The sequence below is a fragment of the Artibeus jamaicensis genome, unplaced genomic scaffold, assembly GCF_021234435.1.
Source record: "Artibeus jamaicensis isolate MK-2021 breed Jamaican fruit bat unplaced genomic scaffold, CSHL_Jam_final scaffold_754, whole genome shotgun sequence".
In the NCBI taxonomy this organism is placed as follows: domain Eukaryota; kingdom Metazoa; phylum Chordata; class Mammalia; order Chiroptera; family Phyllostomidae; genus Artibeus; species Artibeus jamaicensis.
The window spans coordinates 5,725,435-5,748,821 of NW_026522054.1; the positions used below are offsets into that span (position 1 = coordinate 5,725,435).

The 23,387-nt window shown below is 46.9% G+C and overlaps 1 protein-coding gene across 1 annotated transcript in view; it reads left to right on the forward strand.

The window, feature by feature from the left end:
- PLD5 (phospholipase D family member 5) overlaps window positions 1–22,096 on the forward strand; it is a 224,403-nt gene extending 202,307 nt beyond the window's left edge. The window contains exons 6-10 of the mRNA XM_037150881.2: window positions 3,741–3,938; window positions 7,291–7,427; window positions 9,544–9,712; window positions 13,048–13,162; window positions 20,527–22,096. Coding sequence (XP_037006776.1) covers window positions 3,741–3,938; window positions 7,291–7,427; window positions 9,544–9,712; window positions 13,048–13,162; window positions 20,527–20,783 — 876 coding nt within the window. The 3' untranslated portion in view covers window positions 20,784–22,096. The remainder of the gene's footprint in view (window positions 1–3,740; window positions 3,939–7,290; window positions 7,428–9,543; window positions 9,713–13,047; window positions 13,163–20,526) is intronic.
- The last annotated feature ends 1,291 nt before the right edge of the window (window positions 22,097–23,387 follow it).

Here is a 23,387-nt window from a genome sequence, read left to right on the forward strand (position 1 = left end):
AGGAAGGCGAAGCCTTTGTTCAGGATGGAATCGTCAGCAATACTGGCAGCATGGACAGTGACCCCTGGCATCTTGATGATGATAAATGGTGCCCAAGGAAGGTCCCGGGGATGATAGATTCTGCAACGTTCATAAATATGTTTCAGACAAAGATCTGATTGTGCATCAGGGACAAACATCACTCGTAATCGTGGTGCCGTTAAATAGGACTTTTTATTTTACGCTTCCGGTTTTTCTGTTAGCTCTTAAGGAATTGGTTCACCAGATATCCAGATTAAACCTGTGATGGTAGACATTCCCAAACAGGGTACACAACAGAGACTGGATGACAGAGCAACGCTGACTGTCCGGGAGCATCCTTGCAGCCTAGACTCTGATGGGCAAAGCTGCTTCCCAAAGCACAGCCCTTCTTTCAGCCCCATTGCCTTCATTCGCTCCTTCCCCCTCCACACTCCTGCTCTGCTGCCTGGGAACTCCCTGCCCCAACTACAGTATTGAATACCTACCCAGTAGTGCCCCCTACAGTGTGACTTAGGAGAGAGCAACACCATATTGAGTGTGGGTCACTGTTCTCTGCTGCACTGGCTTGTCGTCCTCACAACACTGCCATGTAGGTGCTGGGGACACCGGGTGGTGTCCCCCCAGCAAAGCACAGGAAGCAGGCAGAAGTAAAGGTCGCCATCCCAGCAAGTCAGAGTAGGCGGGACTCACACAGAACTTGCTATGAAAACGGCTGTGCTGGATAATGTGATGGAGGGTTTGCGGAGGCGGAGCTTTGCTCCGGGTTGGATGCTATCAGGACAGAGGAGCAGCTTTATGACTAGGGGTCTTCATAAGCCTGTTCTATGTGGGAGGGGAATGGAGTGGTGCTAAGGCTGTAATTGGTAACAAAGCAGCACTCACATTAGCCATGATGGGGCTATCTGGTCACTCGTGGCTTGGATGATGCGCATGTTTTATCTGGGTTTAGACTTGTAGGAAGTGGTCTCGTTTCTGTTTTGATCCATCCTGCACGGTCACGGGTGGCCCGGTCTGATGCTGGTATACTGGAAGTGGCTTATGTTTAACAGATCACCTGGGCTCAGCCGTGATGCCAGGCTGGTTCCTGCAAATGTCAAGGCCAAGCTGCCAGTCACAGGCCAGCTTCTGGGCCACAGGGGCACCTTTCTCTCTCTTGGTGGCATAAATAAGGTGAAGCAATTGTCCAAATTCATACAGCTCATGGCTGAAGATGCATAATGTTAATTCAACTCTATCTGGTCTCTAAGCCCAAACACTTAACAATGATTTGATCTCATTTCACTTTCATGAAATCTCTGTTTTCATCCTCCTGGATTTCTCAAGGAAATCCAACCAAGTTTCCTGGCGTATTCTGTGGGCAGAATTGCATTGAATCTTAAGAACAACATTGGCCCCTGACTTCGGTGAGAACCCAAGCCTAACGGGACCTAAGCCCACTCTATTTTAAGGACAGCCTCTTGAGCTCCTCAATGCACTCCTTTGTCGGAAATCAGATTGTGTTCAAGTGTCTACATTCACGGCACAAACACCTCTAGTCAGCGCTGTCCAGACTTTCAGGTCCAGCTGCCTCGTTTGATAGAAGGGTCTGCAGAAGCATAGAGAAGGTAGGAGGTAGGTCGCTGTTTCTTCCTCAGGGCCTCCCTTCGCATGGAGTATTTTCATGAACACTCTGCAGATCCAGAGAAGTTTAAAGGTGGCACAATCATTCTGCTCTTGATACCAACTGCCCCAAACCTCTGGTTACTCTCCCGCCCCATGGGGACCCCTCACCAGCCATTTAAGGCGTCCTGTGATCTCACCTCTACCTACTCTCTCCCTGTAATGCCTACATGTATATGCACCGCTCTGGCTGCGTAGACACTTCACTGTTTGAGCATCACTGTTTGTGCACAGCTGCTGTGCTCTGCTTACACCTCCCCTGCCATTACCTGCTAAAGGCTCAAGTTCATAACCAGTAAAAACAGACCTGGAGAAGCAAGCGGAAATGTTCTGAATCATGCATCTGAAATAGCCTGGCTGCTGTGACCACTCAACTAGCTACAGATGGTTCCTAAAGAATGAATTTTGTGTCCTCACACTTGGGACCGAGCATCTGGAATCTGTTGGTGGTTGAAGTAAAATTGTTCATGGATAAAGACTTTTGCCACAGCTATTCCTTGATCTAAATGACCCTTTAGCCCTTCAGGGCAAGGGTGTAGTAAGAAACATACTCAGAAGGCAGAGGGAAGGGGGACCTTGGTCTAGCCCCTCCATATTCTCACACACATGCTCCCCTGCCCTATGCGGCTGCAACTGCATCCTCATCGCCTCAGTGCCTTTGCGCATGCCTGCTGTGCCTGCCACACTCTGCCTCCTCCCATCTCCTTAACCTCTAAGTGTCCTGAGTGTGTGTGTCCACCCAGGTCTAGGAATCCTGAGCAAGGAATTACTTGCCAGGTGCACAAAGACGTATGTACAAGGATGCTCATTGCTTTATGTTTGTGTTAGAAAAAAAACAGGTACAAGTCCATGGGCAGGTTAGGTAACTGGCTGTGCCCATCTATTCTCCTGTCCGTATGGAGCTGATAGCGGGACACCGGACGGGTACAGATAAATGTGGAAGATCTCCATGACACCCTGTACTGGGGAGTCTTAGGGGCCGAGGTCACACGGTGGGTGACCTCGCCTGCAGTCCTGAGTAGAGTCTCGAGTAGGGGGCTGGAGGAACAGAGAGGAGGGGAGTTTGACATGAGTGGGCCCCGGATCCCTAAAGGGCGAAAGCATCCCTAACAGAGCCCTCACTGGGTGTTCGGATCATAAACCATGTGTATTTGCACTGTTCTTTCGTGACCAAAAGTCCACTTTGTCACTTTCATTGATGGAATCAGAAGTCACGTGTTATTTATACACAGCAATGCCGGGCCCAAATGAAGTCAGGGCTGCTGTGATCCTGGGTGTATTGATCAAGGTCAGAAAACCTGCACTCAAGTTCATCATCTACTGCTCACTAGGTCTCTGGTAGTTTTCTTATCTGTGAGACCTTTACTTTCCTTGATTGTGAGTCTTAGGAGGTGGGCAAGATAAGCTCTATGGTCTCTTCGTTGCATGGTCCTCGGTCTGTTCCTCTTGAGGCGTGGGCAGCATTGGTAAGGACATTAATTGCAATGCTTTTTAGTGAACACCGTAGATGGTCACTCTTCTCCGCCCTTTCCATGCAGACCCGGAGAACCATGGCAACTCTTCGGAATAGATACTATCTCATCCATCTGGTGGGAGAAGCAACTGAAGCCCAGAGACTTAAGGCTCTTGTCCAAAGTCACACAGCCAGAAGGTTGTGGAGCTGGAACTGAATCCCAGCCAATCTGATCCCAGCATCCATGATCTAAACCACAGTGTTGGGCTGCAGTCAACAGTCAACCTTTATATTGCTGCATGATTTAAGTATTCATACCAGAAATCGGTGTTAAGGAAACAGCTCTGAAGAGCGGATGTGAACAGTGTAGGCGATTGTGGGAAAATCATTTGTAAGAGCCCAAATACAAAAGAAAAGCAAAACTTTACATTTTAACTGTCTTTATGAGGCATCATTTTCTTATACCACATTGTGACTGTACCAACATACTTCTGTATAAAAGTACAAGAAAAAATACCTCACTGGTACTTTATTCTCGTGCACTTTTCTCAGAATCTAACGCTGCCAGATGCACGTGGCATTGATGCTTCCGATTTTAATTTCACAGATGAAAGAACTCGGTGTCATCTTCTACAACTGCAGCTGCCTGGTCCTAGATTTACAGAGGATATTCGCTTTGTATAGTTCATTGAAATTCAAGAGCAGAGTACCTCAGACCTGGTCCAAGAGGCTCTATGGAGTCTATGACAATGAGAAGAAACTGCAGCTTCAGTTGAACGAAACCAAATCTCAGGCGTTCGTGTCGGTGAGTTGCCCTCCTTCTTCCCCCCCACTCCCCCTCCATGGGCCCTGTAGTAAGTGGGAATGTTCAAGTGTGATCTTAAGCTGGGCAAAAATAAATTTGGCGAATCCGTGGTGCTGCTTGAAGAGTTCCCAGGTGTCCACTCTTATGCTCAGTCACATGCCACCTCTATGATGATGACCATTCTGTGATGATGCCCATAATACATAGTAACGACCATTCTTAATTCCAGATACGTTGTGTTAACTGATTTGACCCTCACCGTTGTCCCTTAAGGTGGACCCAGGATGGAGAGCCACCAGCTCCCAGGGCTTCTATTCCACACCCTCTCCCTGATGCCCTGCATCACTGACGCACAGACTTGTTTTTAGCCATTGGACCCTTTGATGGAACAAATCCGAGGGAGCCCCAGTGTGTAAAGCAGACGAAGGCGAAGCTGTTATACAATACTTGATGCAAGATGAAGGGCAAGAGACCCACCCAGAGGGGAAGACCCCTAGAAAGCTCTCAGGCCTCTGACTTCCCTGAAAAGCCACCACCCCACCCACCTTCACCCTCCTCCCCTGCCACCCCTCCACCCACTCACCACCCTGCCACCCACATGCTACAGCTGTCTCCACGGTACTCCTGGAATGGCCTACAGCTCTGTCATCAAACTTTAAAGTCCTCTAGAACCATCTGGGGAGCTTATTTAAAACAGACTTACAGCCTCCTCGCCCTCACCCAGGACCTAGTCACTGCACCTGGGGTGAGACCTGGGAGTTTTGATTTGCATCGGGCTCCTGAGTAGATCTGATGTTTAGAGAAACTTCTCTTGACCACGCTCCCAATTTAATTTGGCTTTTTCTCCATTAGTTGATCTCAGTGCTTTTGTGCCAGCGACTTTTACGTCACTGAAGAGCGTTTCACTGAAGAGTGATCTGTGTCCTTTGAGCCTGTTACAATAAAAGCGCAATTTTTCACCATCTTTCCGGGCCAACATAATGGTGCGCGTGTGCGCCCTGGCTGATGCTCTCAAGAGCATCAATAATGCTGAAGAGAGGAGCGAACGCCAGGCTCTTTCTCAAGGGGCCGGACCACAAAGCCATCATTTGGTTTCTAACTGTGATGATGGAACGTGGCTACCTTGGCAAGGCAACAGCAAATGCAGAGACCAGCCACTCTGTACCTAACTGAGCTCTTCCTGGAGAACAGATCCGGCTTCTGGGATGTGCAAGGAGTTCTGGAAATTCCTAACTGAAACCGAACGTGGGCATTTGGACACCTTTCAGGGATGCTTAGGACTCCGTCCAGAGCTCACATCCTCTTCTTCCCCACACTAACCTGAAGGGCACTTAAAGCAGAGCCAACAGGCTGAGGGAATAAAATAACTTGAATACTTAATTTATTAATAGAGTTAAAAACTGAGTAAGATACAATCCCTAAAATGAAGCTAGCACCAGTCTAGGCTGGGAGATGAGGCAAAGGGCAAGCTTATAATTTGGAATATGCTGAGCAATTTAACAAGAACATCACATTATCACATTATGGGAGGACAGTGGAGGGAGACATAGCCCCTGGGTGGGGATGTAAGAGAGTCCGTGGAGGAGATAGAATTTGAACAGAAACTCGGAGAATGTATAGGACTCTCATAGGCAAAATTACAAGGCGCATCAGCCAGGGGGCTACCGGTGCGGAGGTGCAGAGGCAGACGAGGGGGGAGATGGCTGCGGGGTGGCGGTTCTTTCCATTTGGGGTGCAGGTGGAGCAGTAGCCGGCAAATGAGGGAGGCGGAGAAAGAGAGGAGGCTGTAGACAGGTCCCCGCCAATGAGACCAGACTGGACTCAGGGACCAGGAGTCCTGACAGCAGCATGTGTTTCTTTGTTCACATCATGGAGACGAGAAAGTGAGTTAGGGAGACATGCAGGAGTCCCCACAAAGAGCACTGGTGCCCAAATGAGGGGGCTGGCCATTGGGAGCAGGGGACAACAGGGGACACGCTGTGGGACTACCAGCTCTCTGTCCTGGTGACAGATGCAGTATCTATGTGTGTGCTGGGGAAGTATGGACCTCGCATTGGTTTCTGTTTGGTTGGTTTTTATTTTTTATTTTCTTGTTGTTTGGAGGAGGGAGGTTTGCTTGTTTATTTTTTATTAGTTTTTTTTAACTTTGGAGCTCATCTTCACTCCAAAAAAAATATTGTCAATGATCAGAAACCCATTCTGATACTCACCTGTTAAGGGGACTCACTGAGCAAGGACACAGGGAGGGTGTGGGGACCTTCAGCGCTCTCCTTTCTTACCCCCGCCCTCCTTGTCTGGACATCAGGCCGACAGCACCATCTTCCCAGTGTCTGATCTGGGATGGGGTCCCCGCCAGCACCGTGTGGCTTGTTGGCCCTCAGCATTTGAAGAGGAACCCTAACCACCATTATGGGGGAGCATTTGATGAAGGGCCCGGTACAGGCTTTCTGGGCAGTTCCGGAAACTGTTTACTGGGCCTTTTGATGTTAAGCACCTCTGACACTTTTTGTGCTCAGTACTTGCCACAGCATATTGCTTGTCCGAGTAAGACACAAACTACAGAAACACCATTTTCAGTGGAAAAACAATGAGAAAATCAAAGTACATCTTTCCCTTTCTATAGCAACTTGGTCTAAAAACACCATTCCCTTTTTTAAAGGTGGAAAACCCACTTTGAACAAGAGTAAAATATACCTCAAGTATAATTTGCCTCTGTTTCATTTCGCTAAATCTTTCAGAATATCTTCTTTTCCCCTGTCTCTCCTGATGAATATGGGCATCTTAATCACTCAGGCTTCCCTCTGGAATTATTGATGGTGCTTTCTTAACCATCAACACTCTTCTTCCTGACTTAATGAAAAATTAGGGGGAAGAAAACAAGCTTTTTAGATTGTATTGAACGTTTTTATACCCACATCATGGTTTGAATGAAATAACTTGTAGGATAAATTGCTAGAAGCAGATAGCATGTGCTTGCTATATGTACACATGTATTACATGGTAAGGCCCGAGGAAATTTACAGCTATGTGTGACAGACATGAACACCAGGGTCACGTAAGCGTGGAGTTGGAGCATTTCTTCCAAAATCAGAGATGTGTGTATGGAAAGCAAGAATTCCACCCCCCCAAATAGGCTTAAAGGACAGATTTGAGACTGATTCCACCACACTCCAACCTCTACAGGCCTCAACTCTGATAGGATTGAAAATATATGTGTCTTTTCTCATAGAGAACTGGAAAGTAGGTTTACAAAAATTTGGTTAAAGCCAAGATCCATTCAAACAACAAAAAAGAGAAACTCCCAGATGACAGAAGTTAGTACTCTAAAAGTTGGGTTTTTGTGTCTTCACAGAATTCTCCCAAACTCTTTTGTCCTAAAAACAGAAGCTTTGACATCGACGCCATCTACAGCGTGATAGACGACGCCAAGCAATACGTGTACATCGCCGTCACGGACTACCTGCCCATCTCCAGCACAAGCACCAAAAGGTCAGTGCGTGCACGACCTTGACTTAGAACCCATCTCCAGGGCCAGGCACTAAACTGGGGTCCACTGGGGAAACCAGCCGGGACCCCAAGATGCTGTCAGATGATGTTAGGTCGCTCATCCTTCAAATCGGCTCAGTGTGCACATGCCACTTACCCAGGGTGCACCCCTTCCCTCAGTCCATTTTGGGGACTCAGGGTCTCACCCTACACAGGTGCCTCAGTAGTTTACATGAGAGGCATAAGAACAGCTTCAGAATGAAGAGCGGGTTGTTTTCAACTTGAGTATTATTTGAAAACTAAAATAAATCGGAAATAAAATAACATTAAAAAAAATTTTTTTGAAAACTATTAGTTGGGATGTGTCTAAATGACCTACTGCAACTGAGCAGGTTTGGCAAGTTTCCTTGAAGGGTGTCTCACTGTGTTGTTTGCATGTTGGTCTCACTCAAATGCTAAATTGTCCTCCTATCTTTCAACCTAAAGGACAAGGAAACTTAAAATGCATGTTGTCTGTCCGTCCATCCCTCTGTCTGAGGAAGGGAGCATCTTAAAAATGGAGAGGTTTTCAACGATTCCTCATTTCAGTGTGGAAATACATGGAATAAATTTAGGGGCAGAGTGTGTGCCCAACACCACCTAGTGCAGGAATTTGTGGCTCCGCCCCCAATATTTCTCACCTTTGCTTTCTTGCCAGGAATGCAGAGATTTGGGTGCCTTGGAATGTTTTGAAAAATACACTCAATCCAGGAAAAGTGTTCCAAGTATGCATTTCTGGGAGTACAACCTGAGACCTTTTTAATTTGGAAAATTGCAATTTCAAAATAACCATTTACTGAGGTTAAGTGATTGGAGTACCCTTTATGATAATGACTACAGAATTACAAAAGGCGCATTTCACCAGAAAGTGATTATTCCTAATGACTGTTGAAAAGTATTTTAAGGTGCACAGTATTAAAACACTTGTACTTTTAAATATTGGATATCTTTTGAATGCTCATGGTTTTTTTCCACATCTTTTTTACCTCTCTTTTTAATGTTTTAATATTTCTAATTTATTGTTTATTTGGTTTTAGATTTAGTTCTATACTTCAGCTTCACTTTGGGAAGATTTTGAAACATAGCGGATAGGTTTTGCCTGATTTTGTTATTTAGAAGGAGCACATTGTCAAGGTTGGGTTAGGGTTGGATGATGATTTCTCATGAGTGACAAAATCTTCATTCCATAAAGTTCCACAAACAACATTAAGATTTTTCATGGCCAAGAAGAAGGATTAGTGATTATAAAACATCTCGGAAATATAAAAGGGGAAACTGAAAGAATGTTAAAGAGCCGGGAACTTACCTGAAATTTTGCATTTTCATTATTAACCCACCATTTCAGCTCTTATTCAATGAGCATTTTTATCACACTTTGATATTTCAAAACTTCCAGTGCCTTCAGCATTCAAAATGAAAAGTCACCAAAAAAATCAGCCTGCTGGAACATCCTCAAAATATTCTCCCACCTCTCCTCCCTTCCTCTCGAAAAATAAAGAAAGAAAATATTTAAAAAAAAAAAGAAGTAGATCAAACATCCAGGTTATAATTAAATTCTATGACCAAAAATTATTTTAAAAGTCAGACTGGTTGCCTGTCTTTAAATCATCCTGGAAAAATTTTTTAGTTTAACTCTCAAGACACATAGAACAGAAGTTCATGCTGGGAACAGTTAGCAAGAGAAGGGCGGTTTAAGCAGTATTTGGGGAGAGAGAAGTCACTCAAGGTCCCTAACCAGTTCAATTGGGAAGTTGATTCTTGGCACACAAGTGGGATTGGGAGTGCAGAGAGGGTGGTGACTGACCACACAACAGTGGTCAGTCAGTCTGTGCCCTCTGCCCACATAGCCCGAAGCCTTGTGGGGAGACCTCCTTTTGGCCAGGGGCAGGTCCACATCACCCCTCGGTGCCCAAACCCAGGAAGCTTGCATTTTCTTCAACATATGCTACAAGGTCATGTGTATGTCACAGGAGAAAGTAATGACCAGATTCACATCAATGTTCTCGGAAGTCCAGTTAATTTATTTTCCACAACTAACTTGCTCTCTTTATTTTTATCTGTATGAATATTATTTCCATAGGACTTACTGGCCAGACTTGGATGGGAAAATAAGAGAAGCATTAGTTTTGCGAAGCGTTAAAGTTCGACTCCTCATAAGCTTCTGGAAGGAAACCGACCCCCTTACATTTAACTTTATTTCATCTCTTAAAGCTATTTGCACTGAAATAGCCAACTGCAGTCTGAAAGTTGTAAGTACTATGTTGACTTGGTTGTTAATGAAAACGAGTTTCTTCCCTTTGCACACCTGTGAAAGCTATAAGCACACACATACATTTAAACTTCCGATAAGAACTAGAATAACAGTCTTTGATAGTGGAAAAACACTGTAAAAGGCAGGGTAGGCAATTTCTCAAAACCATCACAGTCCCCCAAAAAGAGACCAGAACCCAACTTTCCTGGCGCCCTCAAGCATCTAGCCCTCCTTGCGCACACTTCCTGTTGTACCTTTTTCATTTCCTTTGAATGGCCTCCTTCACCTGCTACTAGTCTTCTCTGTACGACGTGAGCAACAGAGCATTGGACCGTTCACCCAACCTTGAAGTCCCCCAAGCCTGGCTTCCTGCCCTCCCTCCAGGTCTCTTGGGCCACATGCTCTTCCTTGAAGGAGGCAAGACTGGAAAGTGTCATACCCTGGATGTGCTGAGTCTCTGGCCCAACTTGGACCCTCCTCTGGTCCTCCCGTGTGCACTCCCTTCCTCCCCCCATGCTGTTCCCTCTTCCTGCAACACCTTCTTCTCCATGTTCCACCCGACCCACGCCCACTAACCGTTCAGCCCAAACTCCACTGCAGCCATTCAGCAAGTGTATGCATTGAGCCCCTACTGTGCCGGGGCCTCCCCTTAGGGACCCAAGATGACGGGAGCTCCGCCATCGACTCTGACACATGGCTTCCAAGATTCCTGAGCCTCAATGTCACAGAGCTAACTGGCAGGAGAGAGAGATTGGAGGACTATATGGGAGGCCTGTATACATTGGGCAGTGAGCGTGCCCAGAGACTTCGTTCCTCTGCACAGGTATGAATGACCCAGCCAGCCACACGAGACCTCGAGGGAGGCCTGGGAGTGTGGTCAGAAAGGCAGCTAGGTTCCCAAGGAGGCAAAGGGACAGCACTGTGGATGGTCATGGTCTGAAATTCGGGGCACCCAGTGCCCATTTTACACTTTTCCCGCGTGGAAGCCCATCAGCCCCTCATGGTCCCTGCATAGTTCCCCAGGGATGTGGCCTCCTTGACAGCCAGTCTGGGTGTCACACCTGCTGTCCCAGTGACACGGAAACTAAAAATGACAGCAACAACCCCTAAACCTTCAAGCCCAGATTAAGGCTACTTTCTTCCCACACAACCAGGACAGGGACAGTAGAAACTCCCACTTCCTGACCCCTGCCTGCCACGGAGGCCCTGTGCGCTAGAACCTCTGGTGTGAAATGTCAAGTGCACTCTTACGACACTCGTAACAAACGACCAGCAAAGTGGGGTCCACCATTTTAACCTCCACAGAACTTAGCCAGCTTCATCCATCCAGCGCTGACGGCCATATCATTGGAGCAAACCGAATGTTTGTAGCTCACTGTTGGACATTTTACAAAGCAGGGACCCCAAGCCCCACTGAGGCCAGGCCATGCCTTTCTAAGCATCCCGAAAAGATGAGGTAGAAAAGGAGCTTATGGGCCCAACGTCCAGGACACAGACGGGTGCGGAGCTTTTCTAAGAGTGGGTGTCGGAACTTTGCATGAAGCGTGGCTTCAGGAGTCAGGGGGCACTGACGAAGCAGGTGGGCTGCAATCAGGGCAGAACACCCACGTCCTTCGAGAAGCGGGCACCCACCCCTCGTTTAGGAGGTCTCATTCATTCACGAGGGGGCTCGTGGGAAGACACTGCAGCTCGCAAAGCTGTCCAAGTGGGCTGGGTTTTCATTCTTCAATCCACTCACACATCACTTTTAAAATCTCTTTGCTGTCACAGCATTTGCAGTGTCTGACATTTTGCCTGCGAATACAGTATAATTTCGACTGTCATGTTTGTCTCCCAGATGAAGCTGTTTTTCCTCTTCCGGACCATGTTTGACTTTCTAGAGCAAAGGGGTTCTCGGTAAAGCCACAAGCTGTGATGCCGTCCCTGACTTAAATTAGGATGCATATTTTGTTCTCTTGAATCCGTCCCAATTCTACAATAGCTTCCTCGAAGGGGAAAAGTCGTGTGTGCAGGCAGGGTTTGCGAGCAAGGTCACTGCTGGCTGTCACTGAGTGGCGGGAAGCCCCATTGCTGACGTGGCCCCACCTTTGATCGAGCGCGTTCACAGGGCAGTAAACCAGGCCCAGGGCCGTACTCGAACCCTCCAATGATGCGGACTTTGCAGAAGACAGGCGCTAACCAAGTAAGGTGCCCCGGCAGCCTCGACCATGGCAACATGTCACCTGGAAGAAGGTTCCCCAAGGAGGGGCAATACCTCGTTCTCAGGTGGTAGATTTTGCCTGTGCTCCATGATTTTAAGATTCTATAAAAAATCAGAATAAAATTAGCAGGGCTGGAGAGAAGACCCTAGTGATCATCTAGTTCATCAGCCCCTTTTTCACCCCAGGGACGGGGAAGACGAGGTCATCATTTCCTCACACCCAATGTGAACCCCTAAATTTTAAAGCTGGACGTGATGTTTCCATTCCTAGGTATCATTCTGTTTTTCTCTCAAACACACATGATCCCGCCACCACTGGGAGACATTCCAGGAAGGTTCCATGTGGTTCTGAGAAGGTGCAACATTTTCAGGTGTCGTAGAGACTTGAGCCCTCGTCTGTGGTGGACTTGCCCTGTGCGCACAGCCACCACTGAAGGCTCATCTAAGCATTTCTATTTCCGAGAGATTCCCGAGGCACCAGCCTACCCCCTCCTGCCGTCAGTCCCCCCACCACCACCCAGAACTTCCACATCCCTGGCAGGAGGTGATCCAAAACGCCGCGTTCTGGGTCACATCGTTGAAATTCAGGATTCACGATTTGCAGTTCTGATTTTCTTTCTATTTGCCTATTAAAAGAGCTTTAGACCCAGGTGTTTCAATGCAGAGTATTTGCTCCTTTGGCAAAATCTCTTTTGACCTTTGCAAACACCCAGTTTAATCAGCTAGTCACCGACAGGAGCCTGATTAGACTGCGTCTCCTGGCTATGGTGGGGGAGAATGTGCATTCAGTTCATTGGCATGCTTGGCAGAAAGCACCCCAAGGTCCACCTCAAATGCCGGTGCACCCCGATGAGTGAGACAAGAAGGACTTAACACCTTCTGGCCCTTGCCCTATTGAAGGAATGAAGTTTGTGTTCATTTTGTAGCTTAAAAGTGTTCATTATGGTCAAGCGTGCTCATTTTCTCTCTTGCTGCCTATAGAGATTTGAGAACAAAAATAGCTTCATTTATACAAAGTGACAAGATTGTGGTTTTAATGACCCAATATGAGGTCTGTTGTTGATATTTGGATAATACAACATTTTTGTACTCCGTTCACCTGCGTCACTTCTTTATTTACGTTCGTCTTACAGAGATTTTTTGATCTGGAAAGAGAGAATGCCTGCACGGCCAAAGAACAGAGGGATCACACCTTCCCTAAATTAAATCGTAACAAGTACATGGTGACAGATGGAGCCGCTTACATTGGTAAGTGTCGGGCCGCAAGGCTTCTTGGGGGATCATGCAGGTTCGTGGTGGGGTAGCTGTGCTCCGCACCCCACGGTGAAGAAGCCGAGACTCTGGAGGGAAACGCTGTGGCCCCTTTGCCTCGTTTTATAGGTGAGGAGGTGACTGACCCATCAGAGGTGAGTCCCGGCACTTGGGTGAGGACAGTGCCCCTTCGCCACTCACAGGGCCCCAGCCACCCTGCCGTGAGTGACCTCGGAGGTCCTCGGAGCTGTGGCCTGAGCTGTTATCCCACCTCTGCCTGTTTTTAATAGTCTGACTTCAGAGGTTCTACGGAAGCTCCCTAAACCTCAGTGTTCTCATCTGTAAGGTGGGCTGATGGTAGCTTCTGCCTCACTGGGTGAGGATTATGCAAATATATATGCAAATCACCCTGCACATGGATCATCCTGATTCCTTTTAGCTCTTTTTTATTGAGGTAGGAAAGCTCCAGATGCAGAAACCCCACCTCCTGGAGGAACCGCTTACCAACGTATCAACTCTGCTCTACTTTGCCACTGTGTGCGTGTGTCCAGGGCAACCCCTTCAGCTGGTACCATCTCAGGCAGAATAGAAATTATCTGCAAAACCAGGGTGCGTACATCTCAAAGCAGCAACGTGGTTATGACGTTGAGCAGATGATATGGCAGTGTTAAGCAGAGAGGAAAAACACACGGATAGTAGGAAGGACTGTGGAAACTGCATTTGTTTTCCAAATTCAGTGAGTGAGGAAAAATATGCCTTTTTAACTTTGTAAAGTGCTTTGTCTCATTTTATTCTCTCGGCAACATTGCTGATAGGCCGTTTTTCTTACGTGCAGTGTAGGAACGAGGAGACGTGAGCCATAAGGTATGAAAGGACTCCCGTGAGCCGATGTAAGGGGCGAGGAGCTGGGTCTGGAATCAGGGCACCCAGACCCCTCCCCCTCTGCGGCCCTTCAGAGGACTCTGGAAAATCAAAAACAGAAATAAAAACCTCATGGACAGGCAACAGTATGGCGATGACCAGAGGGAAAGGGAGCGGGGGAGACAGAGGAGAGTAAAGGGGGGAGAAGCGGTGGCCGAAGGAGACCGAACTTGGGGTGGTGAACACACAAAACAACGTACAGATGATGCATTACAGAATTGTAAAATAATTGAAAACAAAGAAACTGTCGCTGGGCATTGGAGAGTGGCCACCTCCCGGCTCAGCGGGATGTCCTGCCGTTCTCCATTTGGACTAGTCACGACCTGCATCTGTAGAGCCGAGTACTGGAATATTTTTAAATGTGCATCGTGTGGGTTCTTCTAGAATATGAGCATATTCCTTTATTTACACGTTGCCCCTCTCAGTGGCCCAAGATGTGGTCGTTTGAAGCTGCTCATGTTCATCAACTTATGGAGCGTAGCATGAGGTCAGTGTTTGGCAAGCAACTGAAAAAAAACAAACCCAAATTGTTTAATCGAAAGTGAGAACCTCTGGCTCAAGTATTGGGGAACAGCTGGATGTGGGAACTCCGGTCTGGGCATTTTGCCTGCAGGGTTTACTAAGAGTAAGGTGTTGTGTGTGTGTGTGTTCAGCCGTGACTTGTGCCTGCGTCCAAAAGTTTCTTTAATGAATGGAATCAGTGTTTTGGAGTCAGAAAAACCTATTTTGAATTTAAACACGGACACTTAGAAGCCAGAAGACGGTGGGGAGTCAGGTGTCTTCTCTCTGCTGACTCCTTATTTGTAAACTGGGATGGTTTGACCCCACTCCCACCCTGTGACGGTGACGTGAGGAATAAATGAGATAATATATGAAAAGCCCCTAACACCGTCTCAGCTCTGTTTATGTAGATCCTTAGTAACTATGCATTCCTGGCTGATTCCTTCTTCCCTTATAATGCAGACTTTTCAAACGGACTGTTTTTTTAGAGACATTTTAGGTTTGCAGCAAAACCGAGCCCAGAGTACAGAGACTTCCCATACGCCCTCTGCCCCCAGACACGCACCGCCTCCCCCAGCCTCCTCCAGCAGGGGGCACATTGGTTCCAGTTGATGAGCCTACAGGGACGCGTCATAATCACCCGAAGCCCACAGCTTGCACTAGGGCTCTCTCTCCATGCTGTACATTGTCTGGGTTTGGGCCACGGTACGATAACAGCGTTCTATGATGACTGTGACATCATTCCTCATTATAGCATCATGCAGAGTGTTTTCGCTGACCTCACCACCCTCTGCATTCCACCTATTCATCCCTCCCTCCCCCGCAGCTCCTGGTACCTACTGACCTTTTCACTGTCTCCATGGTTCTGCCTTTTCCAAAGTATCAAATATTTGGAATCGTATAGTATGCAGCCTTGTCAGGTTGGCTTCTTCCACTTAGTAATATGCACTTAAGTTTCCTCCACATGGTTCAATGGCCTAAAAGCTCATTTCTCGTTGGTGCCAAATACCATTCTATTGTCTGCATGTACCAAGTTTTACCCACTGAAGGGACATCTTGTTTGCTTTCAAGTTTTGGCCGTTATGACTAAACTGCCATAACCATCATGTGTGGGTTTTATACCCAGGGGCACGATTGCCGAATCGTATAGTAAGAGTGGGTTTAGTTTTGAAATGCACCACCAAGCTGTCTTCCAAGTGGCTGCACCGTTTTGCATTTCCACCAGCAGTGAAGGAGAATTTCTGGTGCTCCGCACCTTCGCCGGTGTGGTGTTGTCAGGGCGCTGGACTTTGGCCATTCTGATAGGTGTGTAGTGGTGTCCAGAACGGTTTTATCTTGCGTTTCCATGAGGACGTACGGTGTGCAGCATCTTTTCATAAGCCCATTTGACAACTGTCTATCTGCTTTGGTGAGGAGTCTGTCCAGGTCTCTGGCCCCTTTTGTAACCGGGTTCTTCTTATTGTTTTTATTGTTCAGTTTTAAGTGTTCTTGGTAATCTTGGATAACAGCCCTTCATCAGACATGCATTTTGCAAATATTTTCTTCCAATGTGTGGCTTATCATGTCCTTTTCTTGGCCGTGTTTTTCACAGAGCAGGAATTTTTAATTTTAATGAAGTTTAGCCTGATCGATTATTTCTTTCATGGACTGTGCTTTGGTGCTGTGTCTAAAAATTCTTCATCAACCCCACTTCACCTAAATTTTCTCCTAGGAGTCTTACACTCTTGCATTCCACATTTCGGTCCATGGTCCTAATTTTTGTGAAGGGTGAGAGGTGTGTGTCTAGACTCATTTTTGCATGTAGGTACCTGTTGTCCCAGCACCAATGATCATTACAAAGACTGTCTTCGCTCCATTGTGTTGCCTTTGCTACCCTGTCAACATCAATTCACAATATTTCCGTGGGTCTATTTCTGGGCTCTGTGTTTTAATGCATTTTTAATTGAGTTTATTTGACACGTAGCATTTTAGCAAAACATCAATTCCCCAGAGTGACACTTGGGTCTAGTAGAAAAATATCGAAAGGCATCAAGAGGAGAAATTCATTGATAATTTAAATAATCAGCAGCATGTTCTGGAGAGCTGTTAAGGCAACACTGAGATACCGGCTGAGAATTCCGAATGAAAAAACCTTCACCCTAGACCTTGCCTAGAATTATAGCTCTATTAAGTTTTCACAAGACTTACAGAAGAATCCCCAAACAGTGTCATTACTCTGCTTTTTTAATTCCCCAGAGTATATTTGAGTTCAGGTTGGCAAACTCATCTGGAAGAGGGTTTGAGTTACGAAAGGACTGACAAGGGCGTGATGGTTGATTGACGGCACCGAGGGGGCTCATCGGGGCCCATGAACCTTCCCAGTGAGTTCACCTGCACCGTCAGCACGGCCTCCCTGGGGGGGCACCACGGTTCTGGCAGGCGGGGCCTACACCTGCGCTCTGGAAGCTGAAATGGCCGTCCCAAAAAGAGCCGGTGAAGCCCTCCCAACTGGAAAAAAACACTGAAGCGTATACTGTGGTTTGGAGGCGGGGCCAAGCCCTCAGGAAGGGAAGAAAACCCTGGGTACAGGAGTGCCTCCGTGGGACTTTGAAAATGGCAGCTGTAATTCCTGAGAAGACCTGCTTAAATCTTTTGAGAAGCAATAGATACACAGGATTTTGACTTGTATTTCCTTCAATACAATTTTGATCTATTGTATTGAAGGGAAAAGCTAAATCTCACACAGACACAAAGGCTTCAAAATCTCATCCGTTGTGTCCCTTCCTCTGCCCCCGTCATGCTACCCCAAAGCACATTTCTATGGGTTTTTCCTTCAGACAGTGTGGTCAGCAAGTGAATGGAGCAGAGCTCCTGGAATGGCCTGAAGCACCAGCCCTGGAGGCTGAAGTTCGAGTCCATGGTGACATGCACAGTTAGCACAAGATATGTCTTTAGGATCAGAGGGCACATGGAACAGAAGTTGAACACGGACCCTGGAGTCAGATCTGACTTTGCACGTCGCCTGGACACTTTTCCACTCCCGCCTTGGACAAACGGCTTCGTCTTTCTGGGCCTCATTGTCCTCACTGGTGTAATGGAGTTCGTATAATCACCTCGGAGGGCTGCAGTGAAAATTGAATGAGATAATGTTGACGGGAAAAAAAATGTACTGCCTTAGCTCCTACGCCTGGCACTTTGCCATAGGGATGGATTTTAGTTCTTGAAAGATGGGAGCCTTTGGTTTCTGTCATGAATGGACATGGCCACCTGGGAGCAGGCTCCAGAGTAACTCAGTCTGCGGTAGCTACTCCCCCGGGAGAGGTCCCAGCCCTTGTTCGCCTGGCACTGGGCACCCGCACAGAGCTGCAGCCTCTGAGTGTGGCCGTGCGTCTGGGAGCACATTGTCGGGAACACAGCACCAGCAGAGGGGGTCTGTGCAAAGGGACCCCAACATGGTATTATGAACCATGTAGTAGACGCCTCACCCATGTACAGGAATAAAGTTCATCCAGAATCATGTCTATCATGAAGCTATGCACAGTGTCTTGTAGTGTTTTGGGGGGTGGGGTAGGGGTGAGGTGGAGGAGAAGGGTAAGGAGAAGAGCTCCTTCTCTCTGCCGATGACGTTTGATTTAGGCACCTGGCAATAGGCCTGGAGGGATAAACTTGAGTCAGATGACAGAGACAAGGGAATCTCCTTCCCGTATCCCGGGGGCGCCGTATGGAAAGGGGAGTTGATGGGCGTGAGGTCATTTTATCCTGCACACGCTCCCACAGTGGTGCCTGAGACGCTGCTGCGGTAATGGAAAGTCAAGTTCACACTTTACACGCCTTCCACTCTCATATGGAACCAGCCCAGGACCAAAGAGGGGAGCGCAGCTGGGAGCTTAGACCAGGCCCAGATTGGTGGTGGTTTATGAAACAACCTTGTTAGTCTGGACACAGCTAAATCTTTTTCAGGGAGAATAACACTTCATGTATGGCATTGTGGATGGTTTATGGAACTGACAGATGGGGTCCACCCTGGATTAGCCACGAGATGGGCAACTTTATTCACCTCTTTGCGTCTCACACTCCTCATCTGTAAAGGGGACTTGAATCCTACCACCATGTGAGGACTGTAAATAAGGAGCCCAGTGCTCGCCTCATAAGAGGCACTTAATAAATGACGGGCCTCCAGGTCCCTTATCCCATCCTCATCCCTAACCCCTCCCCGCCATGCTCCAAGATCTGAATCATATTTTTATCAGCTCCTTTTGGGGGTGTGGCTCCCTTATTTCCTAATTAATAAATGTCTATGACTCTCTCATTGCTCCATAAAATGCCCCTTTCTTGACTTGTCTAGCTGGATTAGATATTTCTTTCACCATTCAACTCCGAAATATGGGAAGAAAGAAGTCTTTAATACATTCAGTTTGATGTCAAAACCTTATTTTTAATTATAGGAGGCATTCCCGAAAAGATTTATAGAACTGATTTTTATAAGATTCACTGTATTGTAAATTAACAGAAAAATTTCTATTAGAATTTTGGTAGTTTTCATAAATGAAATATCTCCTTCCTACGGGTGGGAAGAAATTTCTTTCCCTTGTTCTCATGGCATCGTCTGTGCACATCTGGTGTGTTATCTTGTGCACCTTGCATCATGATTATTGTGTTTCCATCCTGCATTCCTCCAAGGCAGGGACCGTCATTTTCGGGTCTGTATCATGGCCCCTAACACAGTGCCTGGTCGACATTAACTAGACACTCAGGACAGGAACGTTAAACAAAGGGCAAGGAACAAAGACAGAAATGGAGCTCTTGCCTCCTGATGAGGACCGTGTCCTGCTGGAACCTCTCCTGGTGGGATACCAGACGCGAGATTTGAGTGCGAGTCCTGGGAAGCTCAGCCCTTTGCTCTACTCCCGCCCTGGAGACCGACCACATGGGAGCCGCTCGGGCATGATCAGCCCCTTCTGGGACACATCCCAGCCTTAGTATCTGTGACAGGCCCAACTGCATCTCCCGGAATCCATGTGTTGAAGTTTTAATCCCCAGTCCCTCACAATAGGACCTTATTTGGAGACAGGGTCCACACGGAGGTAACCAAGTTAACGTGAGGACATTCAGGAGGGCCCCAATCCAAGTTGACTGGCATCCTCAACCAAAAGGGGACATTTGGACACAGACATGCCCAGAGGGAGGGCCGTGTGAAGCGCCGGCCATCTACAAGCCAAGGAGAGAGGCCTGGACAGACCCTTCCCGCACAGCCCTCCAAGGGAACCAGCCCTGCCCACACCTCGATTTTGGACTTTCCGCCTCCAGAACTGCGAGACGGCCCATTTCCGTTGTTCCAGCCACCTCGTCTGCGGTGCCTCCTGACAGCTGCCTCAACAGACCGATTCACTTTCTGACACCAGGCTCTCGGAGAGGGAGCTCCTGGTCGGAGGAGACGGAACCAGAAATGGGACTGACCGAAGCCCCAGCAAGGAGTGTTTGCATATTCAGATGGGCACTGCTGCTCCTTCTGTGGCTTTTTCTCTGATGCGAAAGCATCTGATCATGATAGTTACAGCCCCTCATTTGTCTGTATGGATCGAGATGTTGTCTCTGCAAAGGTAGTAGCCGTTCACAGTTTTCGGTGGATCCCTTGGTATTTGAAATGTTGCTGTGTATTTACTGTGCCTTGTGAATGTCAATAAGAAATAACATTTACAGAAAAGAACAGCAGATTCCTTGTTTTCGGTTTCAAGATGAGCGAAGCTGAAGAAAATGCCAAAATAACATGCAAATATTAATCTGCCATATGTAAGGCTTCTTGGAATTTTTTTTCGGAGTTGTCAACACAATTTAGCCTCCCTGACGTTATTCCCAGGTGTTTCCTGTGTTTGTTTGTTTTTTAACAAATCTGTGTATTTCACAACGTGGGGAATAGTCCCCAGTGGATCCTCACCATTACTTCCTTTGTTTGTTTGCAGGGAATTTTGACTGGGTGGGGAATGATTTTACCCAGAATGCGGGCACGGGCCTCGTCATCAACCAAGCAGACGTGACAAATAACACAAGCATCATTAAGCAGCTGAAGGATGTGTTCGAGAGGGACTGGTACTCGCCCTACGCCCGAAGCTTGCAACCAACCAAACAGCCAAACTGCTCCAGCCTGTTCAGACTCAACCCCGCCCCAGACAAAACCGCCACTCACAACGCGAGTGGGAAGGACCCTGAGAGCGTGTAACACGTGAATGAACACACTGGCAGGCCTGCTGGTGTTTCATATTTACATATAAAGGACTCGAAGAGAGAAAAACAATTTAATATGTCTTTTTTAGGGGAAAAGCACACTTACGAGAAATAATCTCTGATATGCCATGTGATAGCCACCCATATCTTAGTGGCGTGTACACGCGATGTAAAACTTTTGTATTTGTTACTTCTGACAGAGAATGTCATTCCGGCGTGGAAGTCAGTTTTTATGTTTGCATACCAATTTTAAGACTTGGACACCTCTTTCTAGTTTTAAAACTTCTGCTGACTCACATGGTCAGTTCTTAGGAAGTTTAGCATGAGGTAAGCTCTTCACTATTCTGAGAACTACCGACTTAGAGAAGAATGAGGAATTCACCTTAAACAAGAAACCAAACCAAGTGTTCCCCCCGGTCAACTATGTCTAAGACCTGGATAGTCATCTTAGCATGAAGTTCTCACGCCACCCTTTAGTATTCTTGAAAAAGACCTTTTTTTTTTTGGCCTCCTTGTTCATTTTCTCCTGGTACCATAAATCTCCTCCATATCATTTTCTCTTTGTACAAAATGTCCTTATGAAACAGTGTGTTAATTCACCTCAACACGAGGTCTCCAAGTGTGTCAATGTTTTTTGAAAGTGTATGAATTCCTCAGGATGGAGACCAATCAGAAATAACAGCCTTTAAGTTCCACCTTTCAACTGCATTTTTTTTCTCTACCAAGTTGATATTTTAAAATCACAGCCAGCAATATGTATCCTTTCTCCCAAGCTCAGAAAAAATTATATAGCCACCGCTCATATCCAGCTAGCTATTAAGTCTGCATCATAGAAAATAAAGTAGTTTTTTTACATTTTTGTATAGTTTATGGTAGAAAAGAAAGATCTCTATGCGTTAGTGGATTTGAATTTCTTTAGAATCATGACGCTATTAAGAGTATGCCAGCAAATGTTTATAGAGCTATTTAATATACCTTCTGCTATTTAATATACCAAATGCAATTTAAATACTCTGCTTAACATATTTTACTAAGAGACAGAAATATTGGACTATTATTCTATAATGTCCTTGTGTGTGTTTTATATCTATCTATACAATGTATAACCCTAGATGAATGGACTGTTGCTACACCAGAGCGAGGCGTGGCCTCTCCGGAGCCCAGGGGGCCTCAGGATGCCCAGTCTTAATGTTGCTCCTGACTTTCTCCTTGGCCTCGGGCTTCTGTTGGTAATGTAGGGACAGGAAATACTCACCTACCTCGCGAAGATGTTGTTACGGTAGGAAATATTTATAACTTGTTTTGAAATCAAAAGAACCTATATAAATGCTAAGCATTATGATGTAGAATCTTTTTCTTGAAATAATCTTTGTGGTTATCCTGATAGAATCATTCTACCAGGTTCCCCCAGAGAACTGACGAGGGGAAATAAATTCAGTTTCCAGCTGAAAGGGCGGAAGAAACTCAGCAACACAGAAACCCTACTGGATATCGCGACCGTCACCCCCGTGTTGGGTCACTTTGGCATAAATAGCAGCAACATAAAACTCGACTTTGTGCTAAGGGCTGTTCTTTGGGACGGGTGTGTCCATGTGTTTTCAGAGCAAAGAAATGGAATCTTCATGACACTTCTTTCTCTTTCTAGAGATCTGACTTCTACATATGCCGTAAAGTGACGGAGGAACCGGTGAATCTTACCCAGTGGGTTTGCTGGGTGTAGCATGCTGATGGTTGGGTATCTAGCAACCACACAGCTCTTTTCCTTGTTGTTTCCAAGTGTTGCTTTACTGAATATTTAACAGACAGTGAAGAGAGCTGTATTTTTTAAGGGTAATGTGTTTTTTATGAATGATTGGGGGATTCTTAATGAAATTCTTCATCAATAATGGCCGGCCCACAAGGCTCCGAATATTTATCATATACCCAATCCTTGTTTGAGCGGGAAGCTGTCCAGCCAAGCAGCTCAGTAAAGTAAAGGTGGCTTGGTTTGGTGGTTGAAAAAGAGAGCAAGCCAGCAAAGTGTAGGCATGGAGACAGACCCCACATTCCATCCTGGGCGAAGGAAGGCAACCTGGGTGCATTTGAAAAGGACACATGAGTGGAAGACAGGTGGCGGCTCCCTGGTCAGTTTGTCTCTTGGAGGGTTTGTGACAGGCACGGGAGGAGTGCCAGCTTGGTGTCGGGGGGGCCCTTCATTGTCACTGTCTTTTACATGTCATGGGAGAAGAGACTCTTGTCCTTTATGAACTGACCATCAGTGCCATTTCCCTCTAAGTCCCATCAGAAGGTAGCCCCAGGACCCTGCCCCGGGATTTTCTGCCACCTACCAGCGGCATCAGAGCCCCGCCTGGCCCAGCAGCCCCCTCTTCAAGGTGGCCCAGGCCGGCGACTCCGGGAGGGAACGCTGGCCTTCTGCGGCAGCCAGGGGAACAGACCCTGTGCAGAGAGTGTTGTAACTGGCTCCCGAGAGGACATTTCATCCTGCAGAACTTTCTTTTTCATTGGGCTGCTTCGCCTACCCCTCTAGAAGGGGTCTTCCCCTCTTTTAGACAGTGTCTGTGCCGGATAGACCACCGACTTCCATTTCCCCACAAATATC